Genomic DNA, 16086 nt, shown 5'->3' with positions numbered 1-16086 from the left:
GGATCGGGTGGGGTTCAGTTGGTGGTTATAGAGTGTCCACAGGGGACAGAGAAAGAGCTGGGAGAGGAAATTTGGGGTGATCAATGACAGGCCAGTGTTTAGACTCTTCCAGACACTTATACAAAGTTCATCAGGAAACCTGCCCATAATGCACTGCAAAGTCACCTGATGTGGAAGCACCAAATGCAGTAAATGTGCCTACAATGAATAAACTCAACAGCTGTATTGGGGATTTATATTTATTAAATACATTCAATTCGATTTAAACATCCATGTGACAAAAATATTTACTCATGACCAGCCGGTGATAGATCCCCTCTCAGCAATGAGGGGGTGTCAGGGTGGTGCATGTGATCCGCTCATCGCGCTACAGGGTTATTTTTGGGCCAGATTTGATGCATCTGTTTGATGGGGTAGAAATAAAGTGATGTATTTTGCAAAGGATTTCATGATGAATGTCAGAGTTTGTCACGAAAGCACCTTGTGATGAGGAGACTGACAATATGTTCCCAGTGTCAGATTCATCTTCTCTTAATATATAGATATACATTTATATAGTTCCAGGGGTACCCAGGGTACAAATAATCACTCACCCCAAATCACCCCCTAACTGGCCTTCAGACTGGGCCCCCTTAGCTCATAATAACAAGGTTACAGATATATAGAAACATTGGGGTGTCACCCTGCTATAGTTCCAGGGGTACCCAGGGTACAAATAAACACTCACCCCAAATCTCCCCCTAACTGGCCTTCAGGCTGGGCCCCCTTAGCTCATTACAAGGTTACAGATATATAGAAACATTGGGGTAACAGTCACCCTGCTATAGTTCCAGGGGTACCCAGGGCACAAATAAACACTCACCCCCAAATCTCCCCCTAACTGGCCTTCAGACTGGGCCCCCTTAGTTCATAACAAGGTTACAGATATATAGAAACATTGGGGTAACAGTCACCCTGCTATAGTTCCAGGGGTACCCAGGGTACAAATAAACACTCACCCCAAATCTCCCCCTAACTGGACTTCAGACTGGGCCCCCTTAGCTCATAACAAGGTTACAGATATATAGAAACATTGGGGTAACAGTCACCCTGCTATAGTTCCAGGGGTACCCAGGACACAAATAAGCACTCACCCCAAATCTCCCCCTAACTGGCCTTCAGGCTGGGCCCCCTTAGCTCATAACAAGGTTACAGATATATAGAAACATTGGGGTAACAGTCACCCTGCTATAGTTCCAGGGGTACCCAGGACACAAATAAGCACTCACCCCAAATCTCCCCCTAACTGGCCTTCAGGCTGGGCCCCCTTAGCTCATAACAAGGTTACAGATATATAGAAACATTGGGGTAACAGTCACCCTGCTATAGTTCCAGGGGTACCCAGGACACAAATAAGCACTCACCCCAAATCTCCCCCTAACTGGCCTTCAGGCTGGGCCCCCTTAGCTCATAACAAGGTTACAGATATATAGAAACATTGGGGTAACAGTCACCCTGCTATAGTTCCAGGGGTACCCAGGACACAAATAAGCTGATGAGGGAAGAGCGAGAGTAAATTAATAGAGCAGATTCCGCTGCACATGTAAAATATTAACCTCTTCCCTGCCAGTGCCAGAAAGTGCCCATTTATAAAACGCTGATCACCCATTGGGGGAGGGCACAGTGCCGAGTACATGGCAGGGCAGCGGCAATATTCTCTTTCTCTCTATTAAAAGTGGTTTGATGTTTAACCCCCTCACTGCTGGCTGGCAGACTGAGCATTGGGTTGAGGCAGGCAGTAGTGGAATAATCCCAGGTCCCAGCAGCAAGTGCTGAATTAGAGAAACAGCAGAAAATGGCAATAGCAGAAGAGAAGTAGGATGTGATTCTCTCCTCCCGGGAACAGATTGTCTTAGTCACATACTGGTGTAAAAATAGCAAGTGAAATAGCTGCTCTGCTCCAGGTTGGGGATGGAAGCGTCGGACTGGTACCTGAGGAGAGCCCCGGCCCCGGCACACATTTGGGATGTTCACAGCCAGGTTTATATCCAGAGCACGGAGACAACTTGTGTCCACTTTAAGGATGACAAAGCAACAAGTGAGTACTCAGTGTATCCCACTGTCTGTGTGTCTGTGCAGCGACAATACTCTCTCATGTCTCCAGACTTTCCTGGGATTCATAACTGTATCACCTCCTACTGACCTTGGGAAAGTCACTTTATCTTCCTCAGGCAGCTGCATTAGATTGCAAGCTCTGCAGGAGAGGGCAAACGATGATCCTGTGGATATTTCTGTTTCATATTCATGCCCTGCTCATTGCCCATGGGCAACATTTTATTGCTTCCATTTGTATAAAAACACATACGTTAATACTGCAGGAAAGATTTCTCTTTGTTTTGCTGAGCTTTCATCTCTCTCGCTGCTAATTTATTCTGTTAAGGGCTCAGAATTCCACTGCAATGTAAACAATGTTCATCAGATAGAAACTCCGGCTGCTGGGACAGAATGTTCAGTTATACAGAATCTCAGCTGCCATAAAGCAGGACAGGACTGCTGCTTACAATGGGGATCAGATAGGATCTGTGCAGCCACTGGGACAGAATGTTCTGTTATACAGATAGCTAGAATCTCAGCTGCCATAAAGCAGGACAGGACTGCTGCTCACAATGGGGATCAGATAGTTGTGTTTGCCATAATATATGAAACATGGTTGCAACAATTAAAAGAATACTGTACTCCCTTAATACTTCCCAGGGTGTCTTTAACAGGAGACTGCCCATTCCACAGGCCTCTGGGCTGGAGCAAAACAACACCTCTACCTACTAAGGGCTGATGGGAGTTGTAGTCTCTCAACAAAAGACTTTGAGTTGTGGCAATCTGGAATTCAGCAAGTGCTGCAGGCTTGTTGTTCTAAGTGTTTTGGGGAAATGTTTTGGGAGCGATTTACGGGGCAGTCCCACCTTTGTGCGGATGTTGTGAAACTGTAACTTTACAACTGTAATATTTATGTATGGGAATAAATGAAATGTGAAGGCTAATGTTTAGCAGTGGGATGTGAGTATTGGGTTAAATGTGTAGCCTAAATCCTTAGGAACCTGTAGGAATGAGTGTCCTGCACCCCAGGATCTTTTATATATTGATAAGGAACTGCTTGTTACTGAGCCCCAGCCCGTGGCTTATCCTCCCTTTGCTCAGTCCCTTGGCCACTGAATGGCGAGTTGCTTGGAATGTAAATGACACTAATAAGCTGAACAGGACAAATGAATGAGAGGAGAGAGTGTCGCTGGCATGGGAACATTGGATGTGCTGCTCATACAGGGGAAACAAGGACGTCTCAAGGTCACAGTGGGTGATGCCGCCCAACTTACCCTTTAAATTGCAATAATGCCAATGGGCAGCTGTTAAAGGTATACTGTCATGGGAGAATGCACCAGTAAATATGCATCAATTAATAGTGCTGCTCCAGCAGAATTCTGCACTGAAATCCGTTTGTCAAAAGAGCAAACAGATTTTTTTATATTAAATTTTGAAATATGACATAGGCATATTGTCAGTTTCCCAGCTGCCCCCAGTCATGTGACTTGTGCTGTGATAAACTTCAGTCACTCTTTACTGTTGTACTGCAAGTTGGAGTGATATCCCCCCCTCCCCAGCAGCCTAACAACCAGATAGCAGCTCCCTAACACAAGATAACAGCTCCCTGGTAGATCTAAGAACAGCACTCAATAGTAAAATCCAGGTCCCACTGAGACACGTTCAGTTACATTGAGTAGGAGAAACAACAGCCTGCCAGAAAGCAGTTCCATCCTAAAGTGCTGGCTCTTTCTGAAATCACATGACCAGGCAAAATGACCTGAGATGCACCTACACACCAATATTACAACTAAATACACTTGCTGGTTCAGGAATGACATTTTATATTGTACAGTGAATTATTTGCAGTGTAAACAGTGTCATTTAGAAATAAAAACGACATCATAAAAATCATGACAGAATTCCTTTAAGGAAAGAAAAGGGCAAGCTCTGAACTCAGGGGGATTCTGGGGATTTTACAGGACACAGAAAGGAACAGGTTTGTTTAAATATTTCTCATCAACCAAAGCCAATGCTGAGCGGTGATAGATGTGCCCCCCTGTGAGGCCGTTAGTGGGTCTTTATCCAATTTGATGAAACAAGTGATGGGACAAAGAAGGCAAGTCTGGAAATGTGGCCCTAACTATAGTCGGTCAAACACAATTGATTCACTCTCATGGCAACCTCTGCCTGTGTGGGGTGCCAAATTAGCCTAAATCAAATATCAACAATGAGTTCATATGAGGATCCTATGGGAATAAGTTGGAAGGAAACAGGCAAGTGCTCCTCTCATTTGACTGGGTTTTCAAATCTGCCCAATATATGGTCAGAAATTCGTCAGGAGAGATAATTGGAAGACACTAGTGATGTCCAGGCCGGATCCATAACTACGGGACCTGCGGGTTTAACCACCAGTCAGGCGGGTTTAGGCGACTTCAACACACATTTAGCAGGTTGAGGGCTGGTTCGGGTTGAGCTCTTCTTCCACTCTCCCTGCCTGTGACCTCTCTCTCTCTCTCTGCCGGTTTTTGGCTCCAGCAGCCGCCATTTATAAGCTCACACTTGTCCTGCCCCTTTCCGTGAATTCACAGGTGGGCGTTGCGCAGGGGTGTAACTACAGAGGAAGCAGATCCTGCGGCTGCAGGGGGGCCCAGGAGGTTTAGGGGCCCCATGAGGCCCTAATTCATATACAATTTCAATGAATATTGGTAAAACAGGTCAATCTCTAGACATTTTGCAGGCCGGTAAAATAATTTGCTGTGGGGCCCAGTAATATCTAGTTATGCAACCGGGGGTGCGGGTGTATAAATGGGGGTGGCAGCTTTGGGTTGGGTGCGGGTTGGGAGTGGGTGGGTCAGGTATCATTCATGTGCCAATTAGCTTCCTATTGAAGTGTGACAGACATCGGTATGTATAGTACAAATTCAAAGATGGCTGCCCCATTAATGATAAGCTACTTTTATCAGCAGCCATGAATTCCCAGCAAAAATGGCGCATTACGGCATCTGCGAATTTTTAATACAAAACTGGGGCAAAAATGTGACAAAAAAATCGCCAAGACAAAAATGTTTATAATAAACAAAAGTTTGACTCCCATTGGCTTCAATGCGTTTCGCAAATTTTATGGGACAGATTTGCTCATCACTACTGCCTATAAATTCCATGCACCGCCAGACAGTGTGAGCCTCTATAGATTGGCTGTGCCAGTGATAACTAATTATTACTATCTCTCAGCAGCTGGATTTTAACCGAATTCCACTGTATTTGCACCTGAAACAAAGGCTACAGCACGTGCATTTTTCACAACAACTAACATGGGGATAAGGTGGCAGGCGGATTCCTTTGACGCAGAAATGGCGCATCTATTGACGCAGTCCCGCGTGGGAGCCATAAAACTAACACCCAGTTCAGGGTGGCAATAGCACATGTATATGAAAGGGGGGAATAAGTAAAATACCTGCGAGTCCCCCATTAATCTGATACTAAAACTGACTAATGCCTGGAAACACCACAGCTAATTATTCAAGTGAAGCCTAATGTGTGTTGCTCGGTGCTTTATGTTCGCTGGGATTAAGTCTAATTGTGCCAGGAATAGCGTGTGCCAACCTCCCACCTTGTTTTATATTATCACATTACGCCGGGTGCCCAAGCAAGGTGTTAGTCTCTGCACAGGGGATAGGAGAGCACCTCGTTCTGATTCACCCACACCTGAGCATCCACTTTCCCATTACACCTTATCATTTGTTCTAAGCAACTTGCCGGCATACACAGTCTGTTCATATTCACTGCACTGCTGGTGCTGACTCCTGAAACAATGTAGCAGAAATCAGCTGATTGACAGACCTGGAGTTCACCTGCACCATTGCAAGCGTCAGACCCAGACAGTGTCGGACTGGGACACCAGGGGCCCACCCAAAAACCTTAGACCAGGGGCCCACTCCACTTTAAAGGTAAACCTTTAAAATAAGTGAATAAGTTAATGTAAAACTGACGAGGGGGCTATTCTTAGCACTTTTGCAATGTACATTCATTATTTATTTTCTTTTAATTCCAAGATATTAAGGGATACGTGTATTGTTATTTTGAATGAATTTTGTTACAACAGCGCCACCTGCTGGTCAGTTTCCCACCAGTCTGACCACCAAGTAGTCAAGGAAGTTGTCAGGAGAAAGAAAGAGGCTGCTCTGATGTTCTTCTGCTTAGGAAAGATTTCAGAAAGGTTTCTAATTGGTTTCCTAAGCAGAAGAACATCAGAGCAGCCTCTTTCTTTCTCCTGACAACTTCCTTGACTACTTGCTGGTCAGACTGGTGGGAAACTGACCAGCAGGTGGCGCTGTTGTAACAAATTTCATCCATATTAACAGCACATGTATCTCTTAATATCTTGGAATTAAAAGAAAATAAATAATGAATGTAAATTGCGAAAGTTCTTAGAATAACACTCTCATCAATTTTACATTCACTTGTTTTAAAGGTTTACTTATCCTTTAATACTACTATTATTATTCTTCTCCTCACTCAACCTCTATTCTCCAAGTCTCTTTTCTTTACATATTATAATCTATTATTCCATCTATTTAGCCTCTTTTTTCTCATAGAAATAGGGAATGGCCATGAAATAAGCGAAATATTTAGCAGCATGAGGGCCCACTGGGAGTTTTCCTGGTATCCCTGTGGGCCAGTCCATCACTGGACCCAGAAATCACAATGGGATAGACAGACACCGCTTTCAGTAACAATGACATTTACACTTGAAAAAAAAAAAAAGGAACATTTTTAATGAACGGGAATTTGCCGAAAATGACATTTTCTTTCAAGAGCAAGAGAGCGGTTTTGGGGTAAAGTTACCCTTTTTAAAATGTGTAGTATAATGCAGTGCTACTGCCACAGGATTCAGGGCAACTGTCAGCTCCTTTCCAGGCACACAGTAAGGCAGCACCCACCTGCTCTCGGGCTGCAGCAATATGGAGTATTCCGGAAAGGCAGCCATCTGTCTCTGGTGCTAATGATTTCCGTGTGACGCTTTAAGCTGCTGCCAGAGACATGTGCTGCCAAACACGGCCAGGATCTGAAGGGCATGCTGTGACAAGGCTGAGAGCTGCAGTTGCACTATTATACTACATTACTTGCTCTTGCTCTGTATTGTTCCTCCTTAGACTGCTACAATGTTGTTACAACTGATGCAATTTTATCAGCACCAACAACTTTGGCCCCTACTGAGCATGCTCCCTGAGTTCTACTAAACGTGACCCACAAGTTGGCCAGGTTCAGTCCAACCAATCGTCTTCGGAGGTGGGTCGCAGGTGGGTGGTGGACGAATTTGCCGACCTATCTCGGCCCTGTTCCAAGTCTTACTGCTGATGGAGCAATATCAGATGCGGAGCAGGTGCAGGTATATAAATTGGTCTGGGTCGATATATTGAACCCCCAACCCCTTAGTCTAGCCATTTTCACTTGATATCACCAATTGCTCCAGCTGTCAGTCTGGGGCTCGCAGCAATTGTGAGAAGTTTGCTGCAGGGGGAAAAAATTCAATGAAATAGCTACAAAGTGGTAAATATTGATAACATTTTCTTTTTAGCTAATCTGAAACACTGATATCAGTTACTAACCCAGCACTCAGAACCCCACATTCTAAGCTGTCACCCCCACAATTACTTATTCCCTATTGGGACGTGGCTCTGGCTCTGCTTTACACATTCTGGCAATTAATTATATGGCATATACCTGTCCCTATTCTGTGGCACCATCTTGGTTCTGTTACAGTCTTCTGTCTTGTTCCACTGCTTCTGCCACCACTGGTGCAAGTGTTATGGGGTCCAACCAATTCTCTTTCAGAATATTATCAAAGAGGAATCTCTGTTGAAGAAATGTTCCATCTGTTGTAGCATATTGATATTCTCTGTATCAGTTATTCCAATAACTCTAATTATGCCCCCACAGCACCTCCGTATATGCAGGTGACCATAGAAGATGTCCATACACAGTGCGGGGATGCAGCCAGATTTGATGCCATGATAGAGGGGACACCACCACTCACTATAGCCTGGTACAAGGTGAGATGGATAAATGGGTATTCTTGGCATCAAGCAGACGGGGTTCTACTGACAAAAGAATAACTATATCTAATAATCACTCATCTCATTCTTTAGAATAACATCCTACTAAATGAAAGTGAAAGAATCCAAATCATGAAAGAAGAGAGAAAATATTCCTTAATCCTCCAAGACACAAAACCAGATGATGGCGGCATATACACTTGTGTTGCTAAAAATATGGGGGGAGAGGTGTCCTGCAAGGCTGAGCTCGTTATGCATGAAGGTAATTATTACTATTATGACGGTATTTATGCTGTTAATTAGACAATATATACTTGTTTATTAATTGAGGAGGAGGTAGAGAGGGCATGGATGATAGGGAAGGAGCAGGGTTAAGATGGAAAGGGTTCAAAGATGGAGAGTGAGGAAGAGATGGAGACTGGAGAAAGAGTGGGAAGGATATGTAATGGAATTGAAAATTTGGAAAGGAGCTGAGAGGCCATAGAGAGTGCATGGATGATAGGGAAGGAGTGGGTGGAGATGGAAAGGGTATGAAGATGGAGAAGAAGTGAGAAAGAGATGGAGACTGTATGAAGATGGGGAAGGAGTTAGGAAGAGATGGAGACTATATGAAGATGGAAAAAGAGTGGGAAGGATATGTAATGGAATTAAAGACTGGGAAAGGAGCTGAGAGGCCATAGAGAGATATGGAAGGAGTGGGGTGGAGATGGAAAGGGTATGAAGATGGGGAAGGAGTGAGGAAGAGATGTATTATGATAGGAAAGGAATGGAAGGGATATGTAAAGGAATCGAAGATTGGGAAAGATGCTGAGAAGAGGTTGAGAGGGCATGGAGTTGGGAAGGAACAGGGAGGAGATGGAGAGTTTAAGATGGTGGAGGTGAAGATGATGTGGAGATGGTTAAATAAACGGAGAGAAGGTGGAAAGGGTATGGTAATGGGGAAAGATGTGGGGAGAGGATCGAGATGAATAAAGGAGTGGGGAAGAATGGAAATGAAGATGAAGACGAAGTGAGGTGTGAATGAAGAGCAAAAAAGATGCGAGAAGTGGTAAGGAGATAGAAAGAGCATGGACATGGTAGAAGGAGAAGTAAGGAGATGAAGAGGGTATAAAGATGAGCAAAGGATCAGGGAACAGGGGGAGATAGTATCGAGATGGGGCAAGGTGTGTGGGAGTAAATGGAAAGAACACACATTTGTGGGTAAGAACAGAAATGAGGAAAAAGTGACTTACTGTGTGACTCTGGGGGCCAAGTTTTCTGGAAGGTATTGGCTCCATCAATAGTCTTATGTTGAAATGTGAATAAACAGAAAGTGTTTTTTTGTATTGTAAACCTGGTGGAGCCAATACATTCATGAAACTGTGACTTTGTGTTAGTAATATGAGGAGACCCCAGTGACTGTAGGATTTATATGACTCTGATACCCTAATGCTGCCCTCCAGCCTTTGGCTATTGGTGAGATGGTGTTTCTGTCCTCGGGAACCTGAGCAAAACCCATGGAGACATCTATGCAAGACAATACTGGCATTAGTCACCTATAAGTGAGATGCTTTTACGCCCACTGTTCCTTTTGCATTTATAAAATGAAATAAACAAAGCCAGCAATTCATTTATATTGATACAATGCGGAGGATTAATGACTTCTCTTTTATTCCCAGATACAAAAGAACACACGGAGGAGACACTTCAGAAAAGGCGAAAACTGAAATCCTTCTTTGAGGTGAAAGAAGAAATTGGAAGGTACAGTCAGAGTGAGATAATTAATCACCAAAAACCATGTGATTTCTAAATGTAACCCTGACTTCCTGAAGGACATTCATATGAAATTAGCAAATAGCTGTAGGGTTTGCTTGGTCCTTCCTTCTGCAATAGCTTCACACACATGGAGGCCAACACAAAAAAGGAACACTTGCTTTGCCTTTAAAAAATTAGCAGACACCTGTCATGAGTACAAACCCAGATGGAGATGTGATTAACCCAAAGACCTTCCACAAGGGTGTCAAAACCATTGAGCATATAATACCAATCTTATTTTGGCCAGACGATATCTGGTCTAATACAAGAGGTCCTCTGCATTCAACCCATTATCAATATATTTAAGACAATATATGGTATCATTTAGATGTTGATCAGGAAGGACTGGAAATCCATTTTCATGGGCTCTTTTGTGATCCTGTTGCTGTTCTTGGAGCTAAATGATCACATCAAGCCAGTTTTGCTGATGACATGGAGAGCAAGACTGGATACCTTTGGAAACATTGGTGGTTCCTCACTGTGTCCCTGTCTCATGCAACCTGTTCTGATGAGCACAGTGTTGAGGCAGATTTGGAATCAGCAGGTGAACCCCCAGGATATCACAGTAAGTGCCTCCCAACAGTAACAGTCCCCCCTGGTCAGCCTGTTCAAAAAAGGAGACATCCACAAGAATAAACATGAGTCTCTAGCACAGGGTCCACAATCTTTTTTACCAATGAGCCACATTCAAATATAAAAGCATTTGGGGAGCAACACAAGCATAAAAACAGTCCCTGTGGGTGTCAAATAAGGGCTGTGATTGGCTATTTGGTAGACCGTATTTGGACAGGCAGCCCACAGGAGACTGTGTTTAGCAGTATATTGGTTTTTATACAACCAAAACCTGCCTCCAAGCCTGGAATTCAAAAGTAAGTACCTGCTTTTTGGCCACTGTGAGCAACATCCAAGGGGTTGGTGAGAAACATGTTGCTCATGAGCTACTGGTTGGGGATCACTGGTCTAGCACAATACATGGGTTTTCCAGTAACTGATTCATTTGGAGAGAGGCCCTATGTTATAGTATGAAGAGAACCTAAATGTCCCAAGTCTCCAGTCTGACCTTTGGCTCAGCAGAGCACTTTTTGCTGGCCTTTCACATCATCACTAGATCTTTGTATTGCAAGGGCCCTGCTTCTCTAATTTCGACTTTCACTTTGAATTTACTTATCATAAATGTTTAGAGTAAATTCTTTCCTGTCCTCTGTAAGTCAAACTCTCACAAGAATGATATTTTACTCCATACAGAGGCTGTTTCGGTTTTGTAAAACGAGTCGTACATAAAGGAAACGGCGCAAACTGCGCAGCCAAGTTCATCCCTTTGAGAAGCAAGACTCGACAACAAGCCTACAGGGAAAAAGATCTGCTCTCCGAGATATCCCACAGCAAAGTCACCTGCCTGCTTGATGCCTTCGAAACTAGAAAAACACTGATTCTCATCTTGGATATGTATCCGTTATAGTCAGTTATATATGATTAAGGAACCATGTATACCCCCTACAATAAATTACAAGGATATTAGAAGTCACTCAGGGGTTATGTGACCATATAAAGGCACAAGGCTGCAGGCTGAGTTATACAGGGAACTCTGAGTATCACTCATGTATTATAAGGGATAATGTACCCTCTACTGTAAATGATAAGGATATTAGAAGTCACTGAGGGGTTGTTCTGTGACCATATAAAGGCACAAGGCTGCAGGCTGAGTTATACAGGGAACTCTGAGTATCACTCATGTATTATAAGGGATAATGTACCCTCTACTGTAAATGATAAGGATATTAGAAGTCACTGAGGGGTTGTTCTGTGACCATATAAAGGCACAAGGCTGCAGGCTGAGTTATACAGGGAACTCTGAGTATCACTCATGTATTATAAGGGATAATGTACCCCCTACTGTAAATGATAAGGATATTAGAAGTCACTGAGGGGTTGTTCTGTGACCATATAAAGGCACAAGGCTGCATGCTGAGTTATCCAGGGAACTCTGAGTATCACTCATGTATTATAAGGGATAATGTACCCCCTACTGTAAATGATAAGGATATTAGAAGTCACTGAGGGGTTGTGTGACCATATAAAGGCACAAGGCTGCAGGCTGAGTTATACAGGGAACTCTGAGTATCACTCATGTATTATAAGGGATAATGTACCCCCTACTGTAAATGATAAGGATATTAGAAGTCACTGAGGGGTTGTTCTGTGACCATATAAAGGCACAAGGCTGCAGGCTGAGTTATACAGGGAACTCTGAGTATCACTCGTGTATTATAAGGGATAATGTACCCCCTACTGTAAATGATAAGGATATTAGAAGTCACAGAGCAGTTTAGGTGATTATTCCTTAGCTTATCTTATTAAGTGCAAGGTGAAAGAGGTAATATAAAAAAAATGCTTACCACCAATATTCTATTGGTGCAACGTTCATCCATTATTTATCTTCTGAATAGCCAATATAATGCTCAGGGTGTTGTAAGGCCAACAAGATCCCTGTTTATTATGAATCCACATTATCCCTGAGACATCTCTGTCTATTCCACCTGTACTCTGGATGTTATCGCTTGAGGATTCTATTAGTAAGTATCACAAAAGATAAACCAGAACAGTGCAGATATCTGAAGACAAAATGTCACATTTCCATGGAAATCCCACACAGATATTCTTTGTCAGTGTGCCCTCTTTCTCTACTCCCACTCCCTGTCTTTCTTTCGTTTTTTTCTTCTGTGTCTTTGTGATTCCTTAACTGTATCAGATGCTGTGGTGAAGAACTACTTGACCGTCTGTTCAAGAAAAATATTGTCTCTGAAAGAGAGGTACGGACACTGTAACCCCTGTTATGTGGGGCAGTGATAGTAACCGCCCATTGCCACTGTTACTATAGACACTATCTCTCCCTACTATACCTGCTATCCCACAGTCACACTCCCTTCCCAGAGACTATTATCCACTGTTACTATAGGCACCATCTCTCCCTACTATACCTGCTATCCCACAGTCACACTCCCTTCCCAGAGACTATTATCCACTGTTACTATAGGCACCATCTCTCCCTACTATACCTGCTATCCTACAGTCACACTCCCTTCCCAGAGACTATTATCCACTATTACTATAGACACTATCTCTCCCTACTATACCTGCTATCCCACAGTCACACTCCCTTCCCAGAGACTATTATCCACTGTTACTATAGGCACCATCTCTCCCTACTATACCTGCTATCCCACAGTCACACTCCCTTCCCAGAGACTATTATCCACTGTTACTATAGACACTATCTCTCCCTACTATACCTGCTATCCCACAGTCACACTCCCTTCCCAGAGACTATTATCCCACTGTTACTATAGGCACCATCTCTCCCTACTATACCTGCTATCCCACAGTCACACTCCCTTCCCAGAGACTATTATCGACTGTTACTATAGGCACCATCTCTCCCTACAATACCTGCTATCCCACAGTCACACTCCCTTCCCAGAGACTATTATCCACTGTTACTATAGGCACCATCTGTCCCTACTATACCTGCTATCCCACAGTCACACTCCCTTCCCAGAGACTATTATCCACTGTTACTATAGGCACCATCTCTCCCTACTATACCTGCTATCCCACAGTCACACTTCCTTCCCAGAGACTATTATCCACTGTTACTATAGGCACCATCTCTCCCTACTATACCTGCTATCCCACAGTCACACTCCCTTCCCAGAGACTATTATCCACTGTTACTATAAACACCATCTCTCTCTACTATACCTGCTATCCCACAGTCACACTCCCTTCCCAGAGACTATTATCCCACTGTTACTATAGGCACCATCTCTCCCTACTATACCTGCTATCCCACAGTCACACTCCCTTCCCAGAGACTATTATCCACTGTTACTATAGGCACCATCTCTCCCTACTATACCTGCTATCCCACAGTTACAGTCCCTTCCCAGAGACTATTATCCACTGTTACTATAGGCACCATCTCTCCCTACTATACCTGCTATTCCACAGTCACACTTCCTTCCCAGAGACTATTATCCACTGTTACTATAGGCACCATCTCTCCCTACTATACCTGCTATCCCACAGTTACAGTCCCTTCCCAGAGACTATTATCCACTGTTACTATAGGCACCATCTCTCCCTACTATACCTGCTATCCCACAGTCACACTTCCTTCCCAGAGACTATTATCCACTGTTACTATAGGCACCATCTCTCCCTACTATACCTGCTATCCCACAGTCACACTCCCTTCCCAGAGACTATTATCCACTGTTACTATAAACACCATCTCTCTCTACTATACCTGCTATCCCACAGTCACACTCCCTTCCCAGAGACTATTATCCCACTGTTACTATAGGCACCATCTCTCCCTACTATACCTGCTATCCCACAGTCACACTCCCTTCCCAGAGACTATTATCCACTGTTACTATAGGCACCATCTCTCCCTACTATACCTGCTATCCCACAGTTACAGTCCCTTCCCAGAGACTATTATCCACTGTTACTATAGGCACCATCTCTCCCTACTATACCTGCTATTCCACAGTCACACTTCCTTCCCAGAGACTATTATCCACTGTTACTATAGGCACCATCTCTCCCTACTATACCTGCTATCCCACAGTTACAGTCCCTTCCCAGAGACTATTATCCACTGTTACTATAGGCACCATCTCTCCCTACTATACCTGCTATCCCACAGTTACAGTCCCTTCCCAGAGACTATTATCCACTGTTACTATAGACACCATCTCTCCCTACTATACCTGCTATCCCACAGTCACACTCCCTTCCCAGAGACTATTATCCACTGTTACTATAGGCACCATCTCTCCCTACTATACCTGCTATCCCACAGTTATACTCCCTTCCCAGAGACTATTCCTAGTAGAAATGAAGGCTTTCCCAGCACAAGACATCTATTTGCCCTTCAATATAGCACCTCTAGTGGTTGGAAATAGAAGTCTAACCAGGTCTATCCAATGATTACAGGTGAAAGTGTATATTAAACAGCTTGTCGAAGCCATTGGATATCTCCATGAAAAGGACATTCTTCATTTGGATGTTAAGGTAGAGAAATGTAAAAAATAATTCAATATACTGAATTATACTGAATACTATTGGAGAGTGGCAATTGTATTCCTAAGCACTTACCTTTCTACTCCTCTCTCCCCAGCCTGCCAATATTCTCATGGTACAGACAGACCAGGACGATATCAAACTCTGTGATTTTGGATTCGCTCAGAAACGAAACTACTCAGAGCTCCAGTACAGTAAATATGGCACCCCGGAGTTTGTCTCCCCAGAAATTGCCAGTCAGTTACCCGTGTCTGAAGCCTCTGATATATGGTAAATATCAATAGAATTATATAGTTATAACAATGGTTATTTAAGAATACCCCAGGTGCAAGTTCTAGACTTCTAAGCTGTGAAACATTGAGCCCCTTAGTGCCTTAAATTAGGTACAAAGTAGGGGATGGGTAAACGGCAGGATAAATGGGAGTCAGAGATCAGAAACATCTCTGAATTGGATTTAGTTGTCCTTAAGTAGGTTTTAATTTATTCATTCAAAAGTATTCTTATTAGTAAGAGAGCTGGATAGAAGTCTTGCAGAGATGACAATAAAGTGATTTTATTCTTTTCTAGGCCCATTGGCGTCATCACCTATTTGTGGTAAGAAGCCTTTTTATATTCAACTCTTTATAAAGCAGTGGTTTTATTAATTGATTATTGTATTTTGTGTCTCTCTGTATTGTCCTCAGGTGATTTGATTATATGTGCTTCAAGGAAGAGTAACATCAACAAATGAAAGTGTTTTAAAGTAATAAAAATATAATGCAGTGTTGCCCTGCACTGGTTAAACTGATGTGTTTGCTTCAGAAACTCTACTATAGTTCATATAAACAAGCTGCTGTGTAGCCATGGGGCAGCCATTCAAGCACAGGATACACAGTAGATAACAGATAAGTACTACTATAGTTTATATAAACAAGCTGCTGTGTAGCCATGGGGCAGCCATTCAAGCACAGGATACACAGTAGATAACAGATAAGTACTACTATAGTTTATATAAACAAGCTGCTGTGTAGCCATGGGGGCAGCCATTCAAGCACAGGATACACAGTAGATAACAGATAAGTACTACTATAGTTTATATAAACAAGCTGCTGTG

At 43.3% G+C, this 16086-nt stretch overlaps 1 protein-coding gene across 1 annotated transcript in view; it reads left to right on the top strand.

Annotated features, from left to right (window-relative positions):
- Positions 1-16086, top strand: part of LOC108718692 (obscurin) — a 235192-nt gene that overhangs the window by 200238 nt on the left and 18868 nt on the right. The window contains exons 112-120 of the mRNA XM_041565749.1: positions 1944-2077; positions 7996-8108; positions 8205-8373; positions 9770-9851; positions 11151-11351; positions 12655-12715; positions 14907-14984; positions 15091-15263; positions 15561-15587. Of these exons, the coding sequence (XP_041421683.1) occupies positions 1944-2077; positions 7996-8108; positions 8205-8373; positions 9770-9851; positions 11151-11351; positions 12655-12715; positions 14907-14984; positions 15091-15263; positions 15561-15587 (1038 nt within the window). The remainder of the gene's footprint in view (positions 1-1943; positions 2078-7995; positions 8109-8204; positions 8374-9769; positions 9852-11150; positions 11352-12654; positions 12716-14906; positions 14985-15090; positions 15264-15560; positions 15588-16086) is intronic.

The sequence above is a fragment of the Xenopus laevis genome, chromosome 6L (assembly GCF_017654675.1).
Source record: "Xenopus laevis strain J_2021 chromosome 6L, Xenopus_laevis_v10.1, whole genome shotgun sequence".
Classification (NCBI taxonomy): domain Eukaryota; kingdom Metazoa; phylum Chordata; class Amphibia; order Anura; family Pipidae; genus Xenopus; species Xenopus laevis.
Note: the sequence above shows the minus strand (reverse complement) of the source record. Positions and strands in the feature narration are given on the sequence as shown.